Source organism: Panthera onca (genome assembly GCF_046562875.1).
Source record: "Panthera onca isolate mPanOnc1 chromosome E1 unlocalized genomic scaffold, mPanOnc1 haplotype 2 h2.Chr16_ul_1, whole genome shotgun sequence".
Lineage (NCBI taxonomy): Eukaryota > Metazoa > Chordata > Mammalia > Carnivora > Felidae > Panthera > Panthera onca.
Genome location: NW_027675808.1, coordinates 683,450 through 707,776, shown reverse-complemented (window position 1 = coordinate 707,776; position 24,327 = coordinate 683,450). Strand labels below are relative to the sequence as shown.

The following is a 24,327-nucleotide window of genomic DNA, read 5'->3' as shown; positions in this document are numbered from 1 at the left end:
TCACACATAGTTATGATTAAAAACTGAAGTGTGAGATGAGAAAACTTCTAGGGAAATGCTTTTATTTTCTGCTTTTATAAATAAAAAGAATGTCTAGTTATTGGGTGCTATCATTGTATACAGCTAGTTTTAGAACAAGGAAAATTCTGAATTGATCTTGTTAACTTTATTTTTTAAATGTTGATTTTTGAGAGAGTAAGCAGGGGAGAGGCGGAGAGAGGGGGACAGAGGATCTGAAGTGGGCTCTAGTGCTTACAGCAGAGACCCCAGTATGGGGCTTGAACTCATGAACCATGAGATCATGACCTAAGCTGAAGTCAGACGCTTAACTGACTGAGCCATCCAGGCGCCCTCTTTTTTTTTTTTTTTTTTTTCCAATCCTTATTCACTTTATTTCAGAAAGTGGTAAAATAGCTGTGGAATACAGACCCTGTGAAGAGATCACAGATGCCAGTACTGAAGACGAGCTGCAGGATTTAATTCAAGTATGTGGAGATTAAAGTTCAAGGGTGACATAGCCACTGTAGCCATAATGTAAAGCAACCAGCAGAATTTGGAAGACTTTGGCATTAGCTCTATCATCCTTTGGGAAATGTGAAACTCAAAAACTGCTTTTGACTGCAGGGGATTTCTGGGGCTTTTCCTGAAGTCCTGACCCTTGGCTCTGACCCCTTATTTGAAATTTGGAGAGCAAATTTCATCAGAGCACTGCCACAGTTGTGGACATAGGAGAGGACACAAGCCTTTTAGAGCTCCCCTCAAACAGAATCTCAAGGATTTGGGAACAGAGTAACTATGGCCTTAAATGTGATTATACTACAGCGTTTGAAACCATTATGCCATTCAAATAGGATGTATCACCCAGATGTCGGCATCTCATATATATCTTGCGTGAATATCTTGCTGAAGAACTTTTCTGTAAATCACTCACATGGATGTCCTGAATTAGGGATGAAGTTGCCGAAATAATTTCTAAAAAAAATTTTTTTTTTACATTTATTTATTTTTGAGACAGAGAGAGACAGAGCATGAACGGGGGAGGGTCAGAGAGAGAGGGAGACACAGAATCTGAAACAGGCTCCAGGCTCTGAGCTGTCAGCACAGAGCCCGACGCGGGGCTCGAACTCACGGACCACGAGATCATGACCTGAGCCGGAGTCAGCCGCCCAACCGACTGAGCCACCCAGGCGCCCCGCCAAAATAATTTCTAAAAGAAAATAGTAATGTGCCACATACAGAATGTTAAAAAAAAAAAAAAAAAGCAAAAATGTGTTTCAGCTCATTGAGAGCTTAATTTGGGGCTAGATTTGTGAATTTTTTTTTTAGATTTTTTTTTTTAATGTTTATTTATTTTTGAGAGTGAGAAAGAGCGTGAGCTGGGGAGGGGCAGAGAGAGAGGGAGACGCAGAATCTGAAGCAGGCTCCAGGCTCGGAGCTGTCAGCACAGAGCCCGGCGCGGGGCTCGAACTCACAGACTGCGAGATCATGACCTGAGCCGAAATCAGGCACTCAGCCAGCTGAGCCACCCAGCCGCCCCTCGATTTCTGAATATTTCACTCACCCCACAGTTGCAAAGTTTGTTTTGAAGGGAAGAGAGTGGAGAAAGAGAAGATGGTTACTTTCTGAAAAAGCACTGGAAGATTTTTCGTGCAAAATAATAATGTTAATTGAATCTAAATCAAACCAGTCGAGGAAACTTCAGACGTTTCCAAGTTTAGGCTTTGAGAAGTCTCGCTTCCTGGGGTGCCTGGGTGGCTCCATAGGTTGAGCATCCGACTCTTGATTTTGGCTCAGGTCACGATCCCAGAGTTTGTGGGGTCAGCCCCACGTCGGGCTCTGTGCTGAGCGTGGAGCCTACTTGGGATTCTCTCTGTCTCTCCCTCTGTCCCTCTCCTCCGCTCACGCTTTCTCTCTCTCAGGAAAAAAAAAATTAAAAAAAAAAAGTCTAGCTTCCTGAAAAAGGTGAAAAGATGAGAAAAAGATTCAGCATTGATGCTAAAGATTTCAGAAACCTGATTATAGCAACAGATCCATTCCTGCATGAGGCCAGTCTTGGAATCAGTTCCATATAAAAACTATTCCTGTGTGCTAGACATTGGGATTAAGATAAAAACCCCCTCTCTCTTGCATTTTACATGCTAGAGGTTGTGCCAGACCATAAGCAAGGACTAAAAATACATTAGAAAAGGGGCTGTGAAGGAAGTAAACTGAGTGCTAGTTGCAGTATTTCAAGAAAATTGTTTAACACGCTGACTATAACATCCTAAGTGCCTTCTCCATGTGGGCGCACAGAGTGGACCTCTGAAAAGTGGCCTTGTTACTTTTTCTAGATCAATGGCTATGTCCAGTCAAGATGAGATGGGGGAAGTTTTCCCACCCAGTGTAAATAAAGGGCTAGAATTGGTTTCCGGCCCTCTTTCCCAGAATGAATTGCTTAGCACTCCCCCCAAACTCCTCCTACAGACATTTAGGGGCCATCGCAGATTCAGTGGTAGGCCCCCATCTAACAGCGTGGTGAATTAATAATCAGCCATGGGTATTGAGAATTTAGAGGAAATGGCAACATTTTAGAATATCTGACTGTGAAGTGTGTTCTCCTCCCCATCGCCCTAACTGGTGCTTATTTTGCAGGTCAGCTACTTTTCTTGGAAGCAGTATGGCCAGGGGGAGGAAGAACGTCTCTCGGATTTAAGCTTTGAAGAGCAAGAGTTCAAATTGCTAGAGCTGGACTAGCATTTTTTAATTTCCCAGGATGCCAGGTCCTGTGGCTTCCTTGGAAGCTCTGCTCCACTCCCCCACCCTTCCACCCCTCAGAGCTGCGGGAGTGCGGGGCCACCCAGATCTGAGTCCAAGTACTACCTTGCTGTGAGCAGCCCCGGGCCGGGGAGGGGGGGGGAGGGGGGAGGGGGGGAGTGGGGGGGAGTGGTGGCCTTTGCAGGGTGGAGGGAGGCCTGGGCCCCAAGTGATTCTGGGAAAAGGGCCCGCTCTGCTGGTGCGGAGCCCATCTCCAGGGAGCTAATAAAGGTGGCGTAAATAAAGACGTCATAAATAAAGGGTGGGACGTGGGCGGGGAGGGCGCACAGTTGCTAACTGCACGTGCGCATCACGGGGCTGCCATAATGGTTTGGCTCCCGCTCAGGGCCCAGCGCCAGTACCCCACTCGCCTGGGTCGCTGCACCCCGGAGCCTCCGCGTGTCATGTCCCGGCTGCGCCTGTTGGCCCCACTGCTTCTCTTTATGTGGCAACCGTTGTGGCTGCTGGTCCAGGCAGCTCAGCCTCCGGAGTGGGCCCTGGACCCTGCCCAGCTGACTTCCGACCCCCTGGAGGCGGCTGAGCCCTGGTCTTCTCACTCCTCTGATCCCCCGCCCAAATCGCCCCAGGCACTTACACCCCCAGCTGAGCCGGGGGGCTTTAATTACCTGGGGTCCTCTGCTCCAGCCCAGATGTTGGCCCCGCCTAAGGAGTTGACCGAGACTTTGGTTCCATTGCTGGACACGGATTCGTTTGGAGAACTACCCCCAGGGCCAGATGAGGATCTGAATGACCAGCTAACCCAGCATCAAAGGCTCCCAGAGGTGGTTCCAGTGCCAGGTTGGGATCAGAATCAGACCATAGCTCCGCCTCCTCATCTCAAAAGTAAGACTAAAACTGTAGGTTTAGATCAGGCCGAAGATCACCAGTCATTTGATTCCAATATGGGTCTCCTGTATCCTGAGGAGAACCTACCTATGGGTTTCCCAGGGGGACCAGATCAACTTCCAAACTTCTCTGAGGAGGCTGAAATTCCTCCACCCTTGCAGAAGACCCCACATCATCTAGAGTCCCCTGAGGAAGCTGAATCTTTTTTGCCCCAAGGGGAGGCTCAGGCTCAGCATCCAGAGCCCTCTGAAGAGACAGAACCATCTCTACTTGAGCAGGAGGCTCCATCTCAGCGTCCAGAGTCCCTTAAGGATGGAAATTCAGCAAACCCACAAGAAGCCCCAGCTGAGCCTTCAAGTACCCCTGAAGAGGTCGAACCTTCTTCAGTCCAGCAGGAAGCCTCAGCTCACCCTACAGAGGCCCCCGAGGAAGTGGAACCTTCTCCAACCCCCCAGGAGGCCCCTGCTCAGCCTCCAGAGCCATCTAAGGACATCATATCTCAACTGTTAGCACATCATGAAGTAAATGTGCTATCTCCAAGTCAGAGTGAAGCTCAGAAGCCAAGCTTCCCCAATGTCACTGTTAAACCTCTGGATCTTACCATAACTCTAACTCAGCCTGCGGAGCACCCTGAGGAGGCTGGACCTACCCCAGTCCAGCAGGAGGCCCCTGCTCAGCCTGCAGAGCGCCTCGAGGAGGTTGAACCTACCCCAGTCCAGCAGGAGGCCCCTCCTCAGCCTGCAGAGCGCCTCGAGGAGGTTGAACCTACCCCAGTCCAGCAGGAGGCCCCAACTCTAGTTCCAGAGTTCCCTATCGAGTATTTAACTCAACTTGCAGTAAGTGATGAGGTGACATCTCTACCTCTAGGTCAGTATCCAGATTATTTAATGTTTCCCAGGGTTATAGGTAAGCCTTTAGATGTGGAATTTACCACAACTCCAGGGCCTGATAAAGGTGTTGAATCTTCTATAGCCCAGCAAGAGGCCCCACCTCAGCCTCTTGAACATACTGAGGAAGCAGAACTTTCTCTAACCCAGCAAGAGACCTCGGGTAAGCCTCCAGAGGAGGTTGAGCCTTCAAGTGAGCAGGAGACCCCAGGTCAGCCTTCCGAGCCTCCTGGGGTGATTGATCCTTCTCTAAGGCAGCAGGAGACCCCAGCTCAGCCTTCAGTGCCTCCTGAGGAAGGTAAGCCTTCTCTAAGCAAACAGGAACCCCCAGCTCAGCTTCCAGACCGTTTTGGAGAAGCTGAACTTTCTCCAACCCAGGAGGAGGCCTTAGCTCAGCTTGCAGAGCTCCTTAATGAGGCAGAATCTTCAACCCAGCAGGAGACTCCAGCTCAGTCTCCAGGGGAGATAGAATCTTCTGCAACCCTGCAAGAGCAACCAGCTCAGCCTCCAGAGCTGCCTTCCAGGGAGGTGGAACCTTCTCCAACCCAGCAGGAGCACCCAGCTCAACCTCTATGGCATCATAAGATGACAGTTTCACCTCCAGGTCACTACCATGATCAACATTTAAACCTGCCCAATGTCAGTGTGAAACCTCCAGATGTGCAGCTTACCATGACTGCAGAACCCACTACAGAGGTGGGACCTTCTGCAGTTCGGCACGAGACTATAGCTCAGCCCTCAGTGCCTCTTAATGTGGAACCTTTTGAAACCCAGCATGAAGCCCCAACTCTGCCTCCACAGTCCCCTGAGGTTGAATCTTTGCCAGTCCAACAGGAGACTCCAACGCAATCTCCAGAATCTACCACACAGGAGAAACTTCCAACACAGCAGGAGACCCCAGTTCAGTATCCAGAATATCCTGGAGAAGTTGAACCTTCTACAACCCAGCAGGAGGCCCTAGCTCAGCAATCACAGGCCCCTGAGGAGGGTGAATCATCCTCAACCCAGGAGGAGGCCCCGACTCAGCTTCCAGAGGCCCAGGAAGAGGGTGAACCTTCCCCTCTCCAGGAGGAGGGCCAGGGTCAGCACCCACAGGCCTCCGAGGGGAGTGAACCACGTACAACCCAGGAGGAGTCCCCAGCTCAGCATCCACAGACCCCTGAGGAGGTTGAATCTTCAACCCAGCAGGTGGCCCCAGCTCAGTTTCCAGTCCTCCAGGAGTCCCCAGCTATATCCCCTGAGCCCCCTAAGGAGGTGGAACCTTCTCCCACACCTCAGGAGCCCCCAGCTCAGCCTTCAGAGCCCGGTAATGAGGCAGAATCTTTTCCAACTCAGCAGGGAGCCCCAGTTGTATCCCCTGAGCCCCCTAAGGAGGTAGAACCTTCCACACAGCAGGAGGCCCCACCTCAGCCTTCAGACCCTCCTGAGAAGGTGGAACCATCTCCAGTCCAGCAGGAAACCCTATCTCTACCTCTCGAGCCACTTAAGGAGATAGAACCTTCTCTAACACAACAGGAGGTACAAGCTCAGCCTTCAGAGGCCCCTGAGAAGGTAGAACCATCTCCAATTCTGCAGCAGTCTCCAACTCAACCTCCGGAGCCCTCTAAGGAGGCAGAAACTCCTCCAGCCCAGCAGGAGGCCCCAGTTCAGCCTCCAGAGCCACCTGAGGAGGTTGTAGCACAACCTCCAGTCCATAATGAGGTGACAGTTCCACCTCTAGGACAAGAGCAAGCTCAGCATCCAAACTTGCCCAATGTTACTGTTCAGCCTGCTGACCTGGAGCTTACTGTAACTCCAGAACCTACTGTGGAGGCTGAGCAGTCTACAATCATGCAGCAGACTCTAGCTCCTCCAGAGGACACTGAGGTGACACCTCCACATCCAGAGCAGGTCCAGGCTCAGCATCCAAATTTGACTGAAGTCAGAGTTCAGCCTTTAGACCTGGAACTGACCATAACTCCAGAACCCACTACAGAGGTTGAAACTTCAACCACGCAAGAGATCCCAGGTCACCCTTCAGAGCCACCTAAGGAGGTTGTAGTTCAGCCTCCACTGTTTCAGGAGGTGACAGTTCCAACTCCAGGTCTGGATCAAGCTCGTCATCCATCGTCACCTAATGTAACAGTTCAGCCTTTGGACTTGGTGCTTACTGTAACTACAGAACCCACTACGGATGTTAAACATTCCTCAGCCCTGCAGCAGACTACCGCTCCTCCAAAGGACCTTGAGGTGACATTTCCACATTCAGAGCACATTCAGCATCCAACCTTAACTAAAGTCACAGTTAAACCTTTGGACCCAGGGCTTACCGTAACTCCAGAATCCACTACAGAGACTGAACCTTCTCTAACCATGCAAGAGACCCCAACCCAGCCTCCAGAGCCACCTAAGGAGGTTGTTCAGTATCCGTCCCAACAGGAAGTGACAGTTCCTACTCCAAGTAAGGATCAAGGTCAGCAACCAACATTGCCCAGTGTCACAGCTCATCGTGTGGACTTGGGGCTTACCATAACTCCAGAACCTACTACAGAGGCTGAACATTCTACACCCGTGAAGGAGACTACAGCTCCTCCTCCAAAGGACCTTGAGGTGACACTTGCACATCCAGAGCAGGTTCAGAGTCAGCATCCAAACCTGACTGAAGTCACAGTTCCACCTATGGACCTGGAACTTACTGTAACTGCAGGATCCAGTGTGGAGACTGAACCTTCTCCAACCATGCGAGACACCCCAACTCAGCCTCCAGAGCCACCTAAGGAGGTTGTAGTTCAATATCCATTCCAGCAGGAAGTGACAGTTCCAACTCCAAGTAAGGATCAAGGTCAGCATCCAGCATCACCCATCATCCCATTTCGTCATGTGGAGCTTACTATAACTCCAGAACCTATTACAGAGGCTGAACATTCGACAACCCTGAAGAAGACTACAACTCCTCCCCCAAAGGACCTTGAGGTGACACTTGCACATCCAAAACAGGTTCAGAGTCAACATCGAAACCTGACTGAAGTCACGGTTCCACCTATGGACCTAGAAATTCCTGTAAGTCAGCAACCAGAGTCATTTGAGACAGGTTTTCCTCCAACAACTGAACATCCTGTGGTGCATTTTGTAAAGTATACCTCAGAAAAGGCATACACAACTTTAACTTGGCAACCAGAACAGAATGCCACCACAGACCTCAAAATATGTGAGCGCTGTACCTGCAAAGAGGAGACACTGTCGTGTGTTGGTCTCAGCCCACAGCAGAGGCTCCGCAGAGTGCCCGTGCTGGAGCCCGACACCTACAACGGCACCTTCACCATCTTGTAAGAATCGCCTTTACTTGTTTGTTCTCTGCCTCCTGCTTGACATGGCAGTCTCTTCCTCAATGTCGCCCTGGGCCTTCCTCATCTCCCCAACCACGTTGACTGACTTTCTGTTTTTACCTTTTCTTTGTCAACTATCCCTTATCTTCATTTTCCTTTTTACTACTGTTCGCCCTTCTGCAATCTTTTACTTGTAATTGTCCTTATTCTTTTTCCTTATCCAATTTTTAGCCCCATTATTTCATTCCTTAACCTCTACTCTCCCATTTTTGCTCCATCCTCTATAATAGGATACAACAGAGTAGTGAAGAGTAGAGATTCTGGAACTAGATTGCCTGCGTTTGGGCCGAGGTCTGTCATCTATTAGCTTTGTGACTCAGTTTCCTTTTCTGTGAAATGGAAATTATGATAGTTACCATCTCATGGGATTATGGTGAGATCTAGATGAGGTAATACATATGAAGCACTTGGATCAGTGCCTGGCGAAATATGAGTGTTAGCTGTTATTATTTTGATTCCCCAGACCTCATCTTTGACGCCCGGCCTTCCACATACAGTACTCAGTTTGGGCCCAACCCAAGAGTAAGTACTATGGGCGCCACACTAGGATGAAATCGTCTTCAGAACATGAAATGACAGGTGGGAAGAAAGGAAATGGTCATAAAAAGGGAGGTGGCATGTAATTAAGTACTAAAAGAGGTACCATGGGTGTTGGAATTCAGCAGACTCTGTAATCAGCGGAGTATGGAGGTCAGGGAGAGCTGCATGGATAAGCTAACACTTTAGCTGAGACTTAAAGAGTGGCTCTGATGTGTTAAATAGAGAAAAAATGGGTATAAGTCTAGGCAAAGGCACGGCTGCAGGAATGATCAGGAATTAAGAATTAGGTTAAGCAGTTAAAGATCCAATTACGAGAAACCTTGACTATCAGCTAGAGAGGTTTGAACGTTAGATTCTGAGTTATAGAGAGCCATTGAAAGTTTTCAAGCATGAGATATACAGACCGCTGAAACAGGATTATTTTCAGTTCCCCATATAGGCCGATCTGGAGAGGAGAGCTTGATCCAGCGAGACCAGATAGAATGTTCTAACAAAACCTGGGAATAAAGTAACAAGGGGCCGACTCAGAGTGGCTGAAAAGAGTAGAAAGAAAAGCCTTGAGAGCACTGCAAAGGAGGAAGTGACAAGATAGACTAACTGATGACAGTCGCGGGTGGGGTGTGCACGGGAAAGAGAAAACTCAGATATTACTCTGAAACTTCTGTCCCAGATAAGAATGATGGAAGTTGAGGCATCTTTTACCAGGGAACACAGAGCAACCAGAAGGCTTCAGGTTGACTGGAAATGTCCACCAGGCACATGGGCAGATGGGTATCTGTTTTGAATTTATTCCTGACTCCCCTGAAAAAAATGTGTATATAAACTGACCAGGTAAGCTGTTGCTGAGGGAAGAGGACAAAACTAAAGGTAAAGATTCAAAGTCATACGCAGAGTTAGCGGTTGAAACTGAACCTCAGGCATTTAATAGCTTCTCTTAAACATGTGTAATTCATGGATACATGAATTATCATGGATACTTTTTTTTGTTTTTAATGTCACAGGTATAGAGGATAAAACGTGAAAATCCCACCCCACCCTCCCTACCACTCATAAGATAACTCCTGTCACCTTTTTGGTGTGTGTCCTTCCTTCCCATCTCTTTCCTTTGCATTTTTTCCTAATTTCCTAATGAGGGGATACTTTTTAATTCCTTGCCCAGTGATTTGTTGCTTTTCCCTATACAATATGTCTAAGAAATCTTTCCATGTTAGTTATTCTAATTTCTAACTTCCCTTATCCTTCTAACACCTAGAGAGGTTTCAGTAGAGGGCTTCTTTACATTTGTTTGCTGATAATGGTAAATTTTTTACCATTTTTTTCGTTGAATTATTATTTTCTCATTGATTTGTGGAAGGAACCATTTTAGACACATAAGTGATTTGGGGAAAAAAAATACTTATCTCCAGAGTAATTAACAGGCGTTATCTACCCAAGGAATGGAACAAATAGGAAGTTCAGGTTCTAAGGAGCTGGCTTGTTTGTGCCAGTGGCCCCACGCTATCTCTTTATTAATTGCACCACCTGGGATGCTGATAGCCGCGGAAATTAGAAAGTTGGCATTTACTGCATTGGAATATTCCCCACAAGGTTGCCAGTGATTCTTTTATTTATTCTGTTCATTCCTTTCCTACCTATTCAAGGATCTGAACTGTGTTTCTTCACAGAAATTTCCAAGGAAACTCTATTTCTCACATTGATGAAAATGTATGGAAGGGATACCGTTGGGCTGAGAAACTGTGAGTATATTCTCTCCAAATACGAATACAAAAAAAAAAAAAAAAAAAAAAAAAAACTAACTGCATTCTAAGGTCCTTCTTGGTCCAGAACTTTGAAGTCAGTAGCTCTGAGGAAAGGTGTTTCCCCTTCCATATCCCAACTCGACCTCTACCGATTGCAATTCTGTGTTAATTTTTTTTTTAACGTTTATTTATTTTTGAAACAGAGAGAGACAGAGCATGAACGGGGGAGGGTCAGAGAGAGGGAGACAGAGAATCTGAAACAGGCTCCAGGCTCTGAGCTGTCAGCACAGAGCCCGACGCAGGGCTCGAACTCACGGACCGCGAGATCATGACCTGAGCTGAAGTCAGCCGCTTAACCGACTGAGCCACCCAGGCGCCCCATCTGTGTTTATTTTAAAAATTAAATTTGGCAGGTTCCCTTTAAAATTAGAATCAATTTCAACTTATTTTCCATTATACAAGGAATACGTGATTATAGTCTCAATATATAAAAATGAAATAACAGGGGGGCCTGGGGGGCTTATTCGGTTAAGTGTCCAACTTCGGCTCAGGTCATAATCTCAACGGTTCGTGGGTTCAAGCCCCACGTTGGGCTCTGTGTTGACAGCTCAGAGCCTGGAGCCTGCTTCAGATTCTGTCTCCCTCTCTCTCTGCCCCTCTCCTGCTCATTCATTCCCTCTCTCTCTCTGTCTCAAAAATAAATAAACATTAAAAAAAATTTTTTTGATGAAATAACAGATCTAGTGAACACCTGCCTTATGTTCTAATCCCCCCACTGCTGGGATAGCCACTACTCTGGATTTAGTATATATCCTTCCAGACCTTTTTCCATGCATTTGCCTACATACATATTTACAGCAAAATAGGTTTGTTGTGTGATTTTCTTATCTTTTTTTTACATAAATTGTAACATCCTACAACTCGATTCTTTTGCTTCGTGGTATGTCTTAGACTTTTTTTCTTCCAGTACATAGAGGGTTACCCCATCCATGCAAGCTGCTGCATAATATTCCATAGTATGAGTGTATTACGATTTAGTAATTCCCCTCCTGATGGATGTTTAGGCTGTGTCCAGTTTTCTTATTACATGCATTGCTGCATGGACCACCTCATACATGCATCTTTGTGTACGTGGGTGGGTATTTCTGTAGAATAGATCCCTGGAAATGGAACTGTTGGGATGAAGACGATGTCGATATATACAATTTTAATTGCCCTCAAAAAAGGTGTGCCAATTTACACACCAATCCATACACCATGACAGCATTCATTTCCTCCTACCCTCCCACTCTTGGATATTCTCCATTTCTTGGCTGATCTGGTGGGTGAATAAAATGGGTCCCTTCTGAATTTGAATTTTTCTGATTACGTATACATTTAAATATCTCTGTATGTTTCCTGGGCATTTGTGTTTCTTGTCTGAATTTTCTGTCCTTTGCCAATTTTGTTGTTATCTTTTTTTTAAATTGATTTGTAGAAAAAGTCAGTGTAGACACAAGTAATTTTGGAAACAATATTATACTCAAAGTAACTGACTGGCATTTTTCATGACAGATTGTGTGTCATATCATTAGTTCAACTTGGGTAGATAAGTCATAAATGACTTCTGAATTAATAATAAAAGACATAACAGTCATAGTAATCTAAATGTAGGGATTATGATCCCCCTAAAGTAGATTCCCCCCTGCCCCTTAGTCTGATAACCTTACTGGTAAGGGACAAATGGTAGAACAAGGTAGTTGTTTTCTTATGAATTTTATGAATTTCTTAAATACTATATATAGTTTATATTTTCTCATGATAGTATCTAACTTGGAGATCTTATTTCCCAAACTTGTAAGAAAAATGAAAGTAATTTGGCACAAGGAACAAGAGAGAGTGGAGAGAGTGGGTAGGCTGAGGGACAGGGGTAGGAGAAAAACTTTGAATTGTGTATTATATACCTTTGGAATTCTGAGCCATGCAAATATATATTACCTATTAAAAAAAATAAACTGAAATTAAAAAAATATTTTTTGAAAAGCATGTATTTGGTAGTTTATATACTAGAAGATGAATCTGGTAAGATTTGATGATTCTTAAAAAATTTTTAAATGTTTATTTATTTTTGAGAGAGAGAGAGAGAGAGAGAGAGAGAGAGAGAGCAGGGAAGGGGCAGAGAGAGAGGGAGACACAGAGTCCTAAGCAGGCTCTAGGCTCCGAGCTGTCAGCACAGAGCCTGATGTGGGGCTCGACCCCACAAACTGTGAAATGATGACTTGAGCCGAAGTCAGACACTTAAGCAACTGAGCCACCCAGGTGCCCCAAGATTTGATGATTTCTAATTCAGCTTGAGGGTTATGCCTTGTAAGACAGAAGTTTTTAACTATGGGTCAATAGTCCCCTGGGGCAGGATTTTTAACCTTTTTTTCTATATATCAAATTTTTAAAAAAATTTTTTTCAACATTTATTTATTGCTGAGAGACAGAGCATGAACAGGGGAGGGGCAGAAAGAGAGGGAGACACAGAATTGGAAGCAGGCTCCAGGCTCTGATCTGTCAGCAGAGAGCCCAATGTGGGGCTCGAACCCACGAACCGTGAGATCATGACCTGAGCTGAAGTTGGACACTTAACAGACTGAGCCACCCAGGCACCCTTCTATATATGTATTGATGATCTGCAGAAGCTTATGTTCTTGGGATAATGTTTTCAAATGTATAATAAGTTAAAATATATAGGAAAAGGAAATTATGTGGAAATAGAGTTTTCAAAAAATTTTTAAAAAGATTAGTGATATAGCAATAAATCTGCTTCTGTTAGAATATTAAATAACAAAATATAATGGTACGCCTACTAACTATTATAACTTCAAGGTACTGATGAGAATAAATGATATTTTGAGATATCCATGCCAAATATGTGATATGAAAATATCTGATTTCTGCTGGGGACCAAATTAACTACACTAATCTGTGGTTTGTTGCCTACATTCATAATGGAAGGAAATGCTAATTCTAGTTAGAGGTTTGTGAAAATAGAGATGTGATTCTATTTCCCATCCAAGTTTGGCACCCACAAATTCAGTCCATTCTATTCACGGACCTGAGCCCTAAAGGGATGGTCTGCAAATTGAAATCGCATGCACACCTTTGCACGTATTCAAGAAAGTGCAGTTTTCTAGGGAAAGGGTCCATTCCATAGCTTTTATGAAATTCTCAAAAGGTTCTTGTCTCAAAAGATTGAGTCACAAATTGGGGCGGAGGTGGAGAAAGACATTTGTTTTCCTGTGAAGTTGTACTTATTCTCATAAATGATGATAAATGAATGATTTGTTTTAATTAAAAGTAGTATATTTGCAAATTGATACCTGTCACTTTCTGAATTCATTCAACAAATATTTATGGAGCATCTCCTATGTCCCAGGAACTGTTTTACATGCCAGGGATATAAGCCCAAGAACAAAACTGACCAAATATCCCACTTGTCAAGGGGTTTACAAATATATAATATAAAAACAAATATGTAAATATAATAAATACATAGAATTTCAAGTATTGGTAAGAAATCAGTGGCCAGATCTCTCAAGTTTTCTAATTTATTCAACGACCGTTTCTGCTGCTCATAGACTGAGTTTTTTACTAATGATAATACTTTTCATTCATATAATCTTGAGTTGGTTCTTTTTATTAGATGTACTGTTTACCTCTGTCTGAGGATATATTAATGATGCCATTCTAAATTTTGTATACTGTTTAGTTTTGAGAGAGAGAGAGAGTGAGAGACAGAGTGCAAGTTGGGGAGGGGCAGAGAGAGAGGGAGACACAGAATCGGAAGCAGGCTCCAGGCTCTGAGCTTCAGCACAGAGCCCAGTGCAGGGCTTGAACCCATGGACTGCAACCTGAGCCGAAGTCGGATGCTTAACCGACTGAGCCACGCAGGTGCCCCATTAATGTTGGTATTCTCAAATCCTTTTGTGTTTTCTCTGTTAACTGTGTCATTGACTATAAGCTGTTATATTTGTTTTTTATTTTCTGTCCTGAATAGAATTGGCTTTCTCACTCCATTTGGTCATTCCTGAGTGCAATTTATCTTTGTAGTTGAGATTTGACTTGCTTCTGTTTTCTGGTCCTAAGGAAGAGGTGAAATGAACCACGGGGCTTGTTATTGGTGACAGGTCCCCCTGAGAGTTAAAGAAGAGGTGGGAGGTGACTTCTAATGGCTAGTCAGAGTGTATACCCTTCCTCCAGGGTTCTGGGACCCTGCCCCCTTCTAACACCAATGGCTCCTGCCTGGAAGAAAACACCCTTTGCTGCCAGATCCAAGGAGGAAGGATGTGGGGTTGATGTGCTGTCCTTGGTCCTACTGCAGTATCCCAGCTAATCACCCTGTAGGTGGCTCCAAGGCATTTCTGGTGGGGAGTGTTTGTAGAGCTACTCCCTTGGCTTTGAGCTAAGGTTGTGGATTTTCTAATTGTATCTTTTCTAATCATCCTTAGGGACTTTGGTGGAGTTTGGAGTTTGGTAGAGACTTGGCATGTTTCAATCTGCCAGCTTGAAATAGCACAACCTCTTAGGAAGACAATTTTGTACCCCTGTTAAATCCTGGAGAAACTTAGGCAAATGTGTACTAGGATATAAACAGAAAAATGTCCAAAGCAGCACTGTTTATAATAACTAAAAATTAGAAAAATCTAGTATCCACCAACAGTAGAATGAACAAATAGTGTTACACGGGTATTTACTCTATACTTATTAAACTGAGCATTTATGTTATGTGCATTTTATGCACATTTTTAGTTCTCACAGATATTTTTTAGATGGGGAAAAAAATTAGATGGCTTTACTTGTAGCACTGATATGGTTATAAATAGGGCTTCCACAATAAAATTTGGGAAAAGAGAGGAGGAAGTGGCAGTTCTGTCCATGTTTTTGCCACTCAGGGCTGGGTTCTAACAGAGATTTTGTGATCCAGAGAGTAGGCATTAAATGTACATTTTGGTGTGAAGAGTGGATAGGGGTGTGTGTGTGTGTGTGTGTGTGTGTGTGTGTGTGTGTGAGAGAGAGAGAGAGAGAGAGAGAGAGGGAGAGACAAAGGAGTATGTGAGAAGAAAAGATTTGAATCAAACAGCAGAGATCACCATCCCTACATTAAATAAGAATTAGTGTATTTGGTGGCACCATTACCCAGGTTTCTCTCACATCTAGCGGTCCTGTGTAGCAAATAGTTGTAGTTATTTTTGCATTTTGACCCAGAAATGACCTTTTCATTTTGCAGAATTCTCAGGGACAATTATCTGACCGAATTACATAAAGACACATTTGAAGACCTGCTATCCCTCCAGTATTTGTAAGTTAATCAGTTCATCATTTATTATGAGTTTTTAGTTATATTATTTATTAAAAAATACAGGGTTCAAATTGGATAATTGCAACAATTTCTTCTAACAGTAGAATTCTATAATTCTCTATAGTGGAATTCTATAATTCTCTCTATTAAATTCTATAACTCTGTAAGTCTGTGGGGACCCAGCCCATCTCTAGCATTAAATACCTCCTATGCATTTTCAACTTTTTAATTTTATAGACAAGATATAGGAAAAAGCCCTTCAGTTGTAGAGGAAAAGGGGTAATGAAGTCTGAGCAATTATGGACACCCATATGAACCTTGTTATGTAAGTGTTCATATACCATCTGCTTTTATTTATATTTATTATTTGTGGCCCATGGATCAAATCCTGTGTATGGTCTGTCTTGATACAACCTATGAGTTCAGAATGATTTTCATGTTCTTAAAGGGCTGTAAAAGAGAAAAGAAGAGAAAGAAACAGAGAATATGTGACAGAGACCGTATATGGCCTGCAAAGCCTAAAATATTTACTGTCTGGCCTTTACAGAAAAGGTTTGAAAAAGTTGGCTTAGTAAAATGAGAGGAATTGAAGTTAACCTCAAATTGTCACCTACAAGACAAGAAAATATAGAACACTTACATTAATTTGAATGCCATTAACCCAGAATTTTTAAATAATTTAATCTAAATTAAATATTTAAATATTAAATATTTAACTAAGCAGGTGAATTATGTAAGCAGTATTACCAAGTACATATTAAATTATTAAGAGATTAAGGATTTCAGTGTGGGAAATTTTATTAGTTTATTTTTTTATTATTATTTTTTATGTCATTTATTGTTAAGTTAGCTAACATACAATGTGCACTTGGCTTCAGGAGTAGATTCCTGTGATCAGTGTGGAAATTCTTATGCCACCATAAAAATAGATGTTTAAAATGATGGTTAAGGGGTTGGGGCTCCTGGGTGGCTCAGTTGGTTGGGTGTCCGACTTTGACTCAGGTCGTGATCTCACAGTTTGTGGGTTCGAGCCCCGTGTCGGGCTCTGTGCTGACAGCTCAGAGCCCGGAGCCTGTTTCAGATTCTGTCTCCCTCTCTCTCTGCCCCTCCCCCACTCATGCTCTGTCTCTCTCAAAAATAAATAAACATTAAAAAAATGATGGCTAAGGGGCACGTGGCTGTCTCAGTCATTAGAGTCTGCAACTCTTGATCTCGAGGTTGTAGGTTAGAGCCCCATGTTAGGTATAGAGATTACTTAAAAAAAATGAAATCTTTAAAAATATAATGATGGTTAAGTGGTATAGTTAGAAATGTTTACACTAAACAAACATCAGAAATGCCTCTAACTTCGCTAATTACAGAATAAACATCTCTCCAGCCTCATTGTCAAGGAAGAAATGTTTGCATATATCTCTGTACATTAGACATACAGAGATACTAATGTTCTTTGCTATGGAGGTTCAGTGTTTATTCTTTGTCCATGCCATGCAAAGCTGTGTATTTCATTAATCCTTTTTAAAAAAATTTTTTAATGTTTATTTATTTTTGAGAGAGAGAGAGAGAGAGACAGAGTATGAGCAGGGTAGGCACAGAGAGAGAGGGAGACACAGAATCCGAAGCGGGCTTCAGTCTCTGAGCTGTTGGCCCAGAGCCTGATGCGGGGCTCGAATTCATGAGCAGTGAGATCATGACCTGAACCGAACGAAGTCAGATGCTCAATCGACTAAGCCATCCAGGCACCCCTCATTAATCCTTATTAATGATGTGCTTTAGAAAATAGATTCTTCTTGCAAATGTGGAAGGCTTAAGGGTAGTGAGTAAAAAGAATCTCATATGACACTAAAAATAGCCCTTCAAATTATCAAACCTTCCAAGTCTTAGGGGACAACCACTTTGTATTGGTCTTCTTGGCTACCTCTGCCATCTGGGCTCCAAACGTTACAAACACAGTTTGGAGAAAACCAAAAGAGACAAACTGCGCAATGGATAGGGCCTTTCATTATTTCTACTATGAGGTACTTTGTAAGCCAATTATTTCATGTCAGGTGAAGTGTTCTCATTCATTCATTCAAAAAAAATGTGAATCAAAACCTAAAAAAGAATGTGACAGGCCCTATGCCCAGTACCATAGGCACGCAGATGGTTAAGACAGGCTTCCCACCCTTGTAGGAACTCATGATTTCACAGGGAAAATAAACAGAAGCTTAAACCATAACGCCTAAGCACTAAATGGATGATGAAGCACTGACAAAGTGCAGAAGAGGGAGCCACAAAGTCATAAAACCACATTTCTTTTCAGTCGTTTTGCTCCTTCTACTCACTACCCAGCTGTTAATTTAGTTTATAAATATTTGAGTTTGTTCTTTGTCCATGCATCAGTTTTAAACACAGTAGACAACGCAGATGAGCAAGACTAGTCCATACTTTCATGGAGTTTATGCCCAGAGGAAATGGAATGCCAGAATAACTATATTAAGAAGAAATTGGGGCACCTGACCGGCTGAGTCAGTAGAGCATGCGACTCTTGATCTCAGGGTCGTGAGTTCAAGCCCCAGGTTGGGCGTGGAGTCTACTTTAAAAAATTAAAAGAAGGAGAAGAAGGAGGAGGAGGAGAGGGGGAGGGGAAGAAATGGATTTGGGCAATGAGAAGTATAAGTTGTTTTTGGAACACAGAAGAGGGGGGGAAGACTTCAAGTTGGATCAGGGAAGTTACTAGAGAAATACTGTTTGAACAGAACCTTGAATGGCTATGACGTATCATCAGATAGACATCTTGGGAAGAATATGCTTGCAAGATAGAGTGAGTGAAAGGCAAAATGCAGGAGAAATTTCTTTGGTATCTGTAGAGTAGGAAACTAGAGCCGGATTTAGGATTTTGAAGGCCTTGGATAATATGCCACGCTACCGTGTTATCACAGCAGTGCTCTAGGACAAACTTTAGACTGCACCAGGGTCACCGGGAGGCCTTGTCAGAACACAGGTTCCACCTCCACAGTTCCTGATTCACTCAGTCCAGAGTAGAGCTGAGAATTTGCATCTTGAGTAAGTTCCCAAGTGACTCTGATATTTGAGAACCACTCCTGGAGAATTAATCTGGTGACTGTGTGCAGTATAGATTAGAATGGGAGAGACCAGAGATGAAAATGCCAGTCAGAAGATGGTGGTACCCATGTAGGTGGAAAGTGAGGGACTCGGCTGAAATCCATGGAAATAAGAGGGTCAACCATAATCAAGAATGGGTGTTTCCAAATAAAAATCCAGGACCGTGTTGTTTTTTTGTTGGCCCCACTTGCAGCTGAAGCAATTGATAAATTCATAGACCGTTTAGGCAACGTACAACCAAAAATAAATTTCTATTAATATGATAATATAATTCTGAGTTCGTTCAAAGTTAGGTATTGATTAGAGGAGTAACTTCTTTTCAAGTTAAATGAAAAGGTATCTTTTACCTCTTCTGGTATTGACTTGGTGTCAAGAAATAGAACTAAACCAGGAAGGTGTGCTAATGTGAGAATATCCCTTTTAATATTAGAAATTATATGTGGCGATCACAACTTTGAGCTCATAATTTAGAAATTGATGAGGCCACAAACAGTCATTTAATCAATTCTTCTGCTCTCAGGAAAGATTACTTCCAAGATCTATCAAGATCTATAGTTGTATATTTTATGTATGAAGATCACAAAGGTGAGACTCTTAAGAAAGGTGAGGACAGGGTTAGGGGCTCTGGAAGGTTCAAATAACAATTCCTAATACTCAGAGTTTAGCCAAAAGCTACTTATTCAATACTACCATCCTACTAATTAGATATCTTATAGCTAATTGAGGCAATATTTTCCTTTTCCTTTTCCTAGAGATTTATCCTGCAATAAAATACAATCTATTGAAAGACGTACATTTGAATCACTACCTTTTTTGAAGTTTATGTAAGTTACAAATATAAATTCATTATATTTGGAATTTGTATTAAACTTAATTGTAAACCTCTTTGTTATTCATTTGGAATGAATGAAACTTTATTAGTCGAAAGCTACTAAAATTATGTAGCAAATCTTTTTTGTCTGTGGCAAAGTTTGGTGTGAGAGTTATTATAGAGATCAGAGTGAATCGTTCTAGAGCAGCAGTTCTCTGCCAGGGTGATTTTGCATCCAGGTGACACTTGGTAGTGTCTGGAGACATTTTTGATTGTCAGACTGTAGATGTGCTCCTGGCATCTAGTGGGTGGAGGCCAGGGCTGCTGTCACACCCTACAGTTCACAGGGCAGCACCCCCCCCCCCATAACAAAGATTATCCAACCATAAATCTCAACAGTGCTAAAGTTGTGAAACGTTTTTCTAGAGAAATAAACTTACTTCTCTAGAAAAAAATACTTACTTAACACAAGTATTTATTGAGCATTTACTGATTTGTATCTAATGCACCACATGTATAAACATGAAAGTATAAATCTTTCATGCAAATATTTTTTTAAAAAGGCAAGTATCTTTCATAGTGAGATTTCTTTAGTGTATGGAGAGAGTATTGTGGTTATGTTTCATTATCTATAAATTAGAATCACTGCCAAAGGATAAATATTCTGAAAGAATATCTTTTTTTTCTCTTTGTTTGTGTCTTGTTTTGTGTGTGTGTGTGTGTGTGTGTGTAGAAATCTTCGTTGCAATTTACTCACCGAACTGAGCTTTGGAACATTTCAGGCCTGGCATGGAATGCCGTTTTTACACAAGCTGTAAGTGAAATAGAAAATGAATACATGTAAAAAAAAAAACAAAAAAAAACTACATGTAAAAATATCATACAGTGATTGGTTAGGTGTGTGTTAATAAACCCAGTATGAATTCTGGAAAGTAGGTCTTAAAATCCATTTTTTTTTTCAAATGAGGAAACTAAGGTACAAAGAGGCCAAGAGACTTGTCTTAACTCCTAAATGGCACTCTCTGCCCTCCCTCGTACCCAGCTTTGTGTGGGCAATGAAAGCCCCAAGCAAGTAACACCCAAGTCAGTATTATCATGGGAATTCGTGACAGTGATGCTTCCCCAAGGTGTGCATGGTCCTTGAAATCCACTTTTGAATTTAACTTTGATTCCTGCTCATGTGCAAGTTTCCTATGCAAAAGAGAACTTCAAAGAACTAAGTTTAGCACAGAGTTCTCCAGGCAGCAAAAGGTGTGGGTGCTTCTTGAGCCATCAGGAAAGCAGAAAGAACTCCTGAATGCCTGCCACAGGGCACTGCTCTCCATGTGTTTTCTTTCCTGACCACTCTTCAATTAAGAAGTGTGTTATTCCCTTTCAGCCGGAAAATTCTGTGATTTCTCTGTAAAAAAGCAAATCATACTGGACATGTTCAGTGGCCTGAGGGGGATTTTTAGACTCAAGGTTGAAGACCCTCCTCTAAAGCAGACGCTGGAAAAGACTGTCTTACTGTCTTGTGGTTCAGAAATCCGATTTCACAACTTATCTTCCATTAGATGAAAGTGTTTACGGTGTGTCCGGAGCTGGAGTTAAGTTCCTGCGGGTGCCCAAGAGCAGGGGCCTCCTCTCTCCTCTCATTAATTTGCTGATGCCTAACTTGGGGAAAGAATACTGAGGGTCAGTTTTTTGTTTTGCCAGCATGCCAGAGAACGGGCTCATTGAGTTTCTCCACCAAGAGGTTTTAGTGGTGTCAATATAATGTCTTAAAACTCACCACCTCTACTAAGCATCTTATAACACCGAGAGTCTCTTCTAAGAATCTGAATTTCATAGTTATGTAGGCAATACAGGACAAAATAGGGTGGAATCCGTTGATAACAATGAATGAATTCATTGAAAAACACTCAGTGCCACGCGCACTCTGTGTCGACAGTGTACTAAGTACTGGGGGTACAAAGAATACACAGGGACTGTCCCCAAGAATCTTTCATACTGGAAGGAGAAAAAGATGGCCGTTGATGGGAAAACGTATGTGAGCCATGCTGGCATCAGTGCAGCAGGGTAACGAGCTAGGGGGTGACAAAGTAGGGGATGGTTGTGGAATAGAACAGATTTGTCGTGGACAAGGCAACAACTTGCTTGTGTTGAGTTTTCACGTTCATCTTGATGAAGTTTTGGGGAGATGGTGGGGAGTCGGGAGCCGACGGCCAAGAAAGAATTCTTGAACATGTCTTTGGTGCAAAAAGGCGATTTTATGAAAGCACAGGGACAGGACCGTGGGCAGAAAGAACTGCACTGGGGTTGTGAAGAGTGACAGGTTATATGCTATGGAATTGGGAGGTCAAGTCAAAAGGGAAGTCTCCAGAGGGACTGTGATATGTGAAAGAGGACTCCTAAGATACCAGAGGCCTTGCTATTGTCAAGCTAAGGTTGTTTTTCCGTCTAGCAAAGCAATAAGACAGTAGGGAGTTCCTGGAGAAATATTTTATTTGCCTGCCTCAAGTATCTGTCAATAGGCTGCAGGTTATAAGGAAATTTAATTTTACCTGAGATTTCCTTCTTGCCTTTGTTCCCCATATCACTATGGAGGGGTGATGTGGGGGCTCCAGGACGCTGATTCTGTAGGTTTCTGGCGATTAGGCTATTGATAAGATTGCCTTTTTCTTGTAATTTACTAAGATATTTGTAAACTGATGGAAACTCCTATCTTGCCCGACTGAGATCTCTTATCAGTTAACCATTTGTTTTCTTTCCTTTCCTTTGTCCTCGAGCAGCCAGAATCACACATATCCCACCTGGGGCGGGGGCATGTGCTAACTTGTATTTTGCCCTCAACTTGCCTCATGCTCCCTCATCGATCTTACATGACAGAAAAAGGTAATTAAAGAACCAGAGCTAGCTGGTATTGAGAATAAATTAATACTCATGTCATGTGTGTTATGCCCAGAATTCGTGATCCCCAAATACCGCCAGGGAGCCGAGTCCGATGTAAAAGCAAAAGAGCCTTTATTCGAGCTAGCTCGAGCTCAATCCCCTACCTGCACTGATGCAGAGGTGAGATACCGGGGAGAGAGAGCCAGTTTCAAAAGGACAAAGGTTTTATGGGGGCCTAGGGGCAGTTGGTGAGGTAATGGCTGTGGCCTCAGCTGATTGGCTGGGGAAGGGTCCTGGGGAAGAGTGCTGTTAGGCAGTTGGGGGGGGGGGTTACTCAAGGGGAGGAGGTGTGGTCAAGGTGAAGGACACAGAACAAGATGGAGTCAGCCGGCGTAGGCCCGCCCTTTCAATGTGGTTTGAATAGAGCTGTACTACTAAAACGAATTCACAGTTAACTTCCAAAAAATTATCACAGTACAGTAAGTGTGTATTGGAGGCTGGGCTCCTTGTTTGGGGCCAAACTTTTCTTTTCTTTTTTCTTTTTAACGTTTATTTATTCTGAGAGAAAGAGAGCATGCGCAAGGGAGATGCCATCCCGTGAATTCAGTCACGTTATTACCTATGTGACTTAATTACTGGGGTGTTTATAAGTTGAAACAATATTTTCTCCAGCATTAAATAAGTTTGTAAGCCTTTTGGGCCCCAGCTGAGGTGGATTTATCTTGAACTGACTGAAGCTTAAACTTCAGGTCTTCTCACTTACATAGGCCCCTTCCGAAGTCTTGGGAGGGACCCTCGCAGTTCCTGTACGCATAATTTTGCATGTTTTGATGAGGCAGGATTTCCCAAAGTAGATGAGGTCCAGACCCTACAAGGCCTCGATTCACCCCTGGGTTTCAGGTAATTCTATCTCAGTAAGTTTTTTGAATGAAGCCTCTTAAGTTATTGATAAACACTGAGTGAACACGTTAGCGGTGTGGTAAAGTCTATTTTGAATCTGAAATCCACCTCAAAGCCATGCCAAGAGTTTATTAATAAGGTACCACTTTTTGAATGGTAGTAATAATCCTATTTCTTTCAGATGAAATCAGGAATGAAATATATTATGGAAAACCAACAGTGGTTGATAATCCTAAATGTTAAGTATACTTTTTTTTTCCTGACTTTAAAGTGCTTCTCCTTCATTCACCTACACAGGTGCAGACCGATGGCTTATTTTAAAAAATTCACTTCATTGCTTCTAACAGTACGAGCTCCATGAGTTTAGAAGCCGAAGGACTCTACGATGTAGAAAGGCTGTACCTTATCGGGATAGAGCACATTCACATGCTGGCTCGTCTGTGGCGCATCAGTATTGTGCCAAGAACATAAGCTCTAAGGGAGAATAAGGAAAATCTAAGCCTTACCCCTTTTGAATTATTGTTGAGAATATCGTTGAGGTAGGTGTGGCCACCCTCTGAAGGCAAAGTCGAGCCGCAGTCACAGAGACGCCCTAACGCTCCCCCAGTCAACCGCCATCTGCTTCCTTTTAGACGGCTGCGTGCCCACACAAGTTGACACACTTCAGGATATTGTCATCGCTTTTTGGTATGTACTGGAAATCCTGACAGCTTCTTCTCAGATTCAGAAAGGCATCAACGTTAAGGATGAAGATGACAACTCAGGGCTGTCCTTTTGGGGTGATTTAGGGTAACTTTTATTATTTTCCGTGTGTGGTAGTTCAGAAGCTTTGCGATACTCATACCCAACTGTTACTTTTCTTCTCCCAGCTGCCTCTGATTCTTCCCACGTATATGCCAAGACATCTTCTTTCTCTGGGAAGCATGGTAGTTGCTCCTCTGCCCCATATCATTTCTTTAATACCTACCTCTGTTAGGTATTTACTGCGCTCCGGCACTACGCTGAGACCTTTCGCTTGTGCTGCAAGTAAGACAGTGTGTCTTAAACTCTTAGAATAGAGCCTGGCACGTGGGAAATGCTCCGGACGTGGCCCCTCACACGGCACTTCATTTTCGTTTTTCCAGCAACTCTTGTGATACAGGTAGTA

At 43.3% G+C, this 24,327-nt stretch overlaps 2 protein-coding genes and 2 long non-coding RNA genes across 4 annotated transcripts in view; 2 read left to right on the top strand and 2 right to left on the bottom strand.

The window, feature by feature from the left end:
* The first annotated feature begins 376 nt into the window (after positions 1-376).
* LOC132676114 (uncharacterized) lies at positions 377-6,876 on the top strand. Its single transcript, XM_081794708.1, has 4 exons — positions 377-485; positions 3,140-5,714; positions 5,919-6,755; positions 6,847-6,876. The coding sequence occupies exons 2-4, from the start codon at positions 3,198-3,200 to the stop codon at positions 6,874-6,876; spliced, it is 3,384 nt and encodes a 1,127-aa protein (XP_081650834.1). The 5' UTR covers positions 377-485; positions 3,140-3,197.
* LOC145715099 (leucine-rich repeat-containing protein 37A2-like) overlaps positions 6,510-24,327 on the top strand; it is a 44,136-nt gene continuing 26,318 nt past the window's right edge. Inside the window, exons 1-5 of the mRNA XM_081794680.1 lie at positions 6,510-7,831; positions 10,096-10,167; positions 15,425-15,496; positions 19,351-19,422; positions 20,143-20,223. Of these exons, the coding sequence (XP_081650806.1) occupies positions 6,879-7,831; positions 10,096-10,167; positions 15,425-15,496; positions 19,351-19,422; positions 20,143-20,223 (1,250 nt within the window). The 5' untranslated portion in view covers positions 6,510-6,878. The remainder of the gene's footprint in view (positions 7,832-10,095; positions 10,168-15,424; positions 15,497-19,350; positions 19,423-20,142; positions 20,224-24,327) is intronic.
* LOC145715109 (uncharacterized) lies at positions 8,005-9,465 on the bottom strand. Its single transcript, XR_014137122.1, has 2 exons — positions 9,134-9,465; positions 8,005-8,928 (listed from the first exon to the last, which is right to left on the bottom strand). It is a non-coding gene; the product is annotated as an uncharacterized LOC145715109 (long non-coding RNA).
* Positions 19,796-22,600, bottom strand: LOC145715103 (uncharacterized). Its single transcript, XR_014137114.1, has 3 exons — positions 22,445-22,600; positions 20,917-21,058; positions 19,796-20,221 (listed from the first exon to the last, which is right to left on the bottom strand). It is a non-coding gene; the product is annotated as an uncharacterized LOC145715103 (long non-coding RNA).

Excerpts from the sequence above, each read along its gene's own strand:
- LOC132676114 (XM_081794708.1), top strand. The coding sequence starts at position 3,198 with ATGTCCCGGCTGCGCCTGTTGGCCCCACTGCTTCTCTTTATGTGGCAA. Across the intron at positions 5,715-5,918 it reads TTGAATCTTCAACCCAGCAG|CAGGAGGCCCCACCTCAGCC; the intron begins GTGGCCCCAGCT and ends CCTTCCACACAG. Across the intron at positions 6,756-6,846 it reads CTCCTCCAAAGGACCTTGAG|AATCCACTACAGAGACTGAA; the intron begins GTGACATTTCCA and ends CCGTAACTCCAG.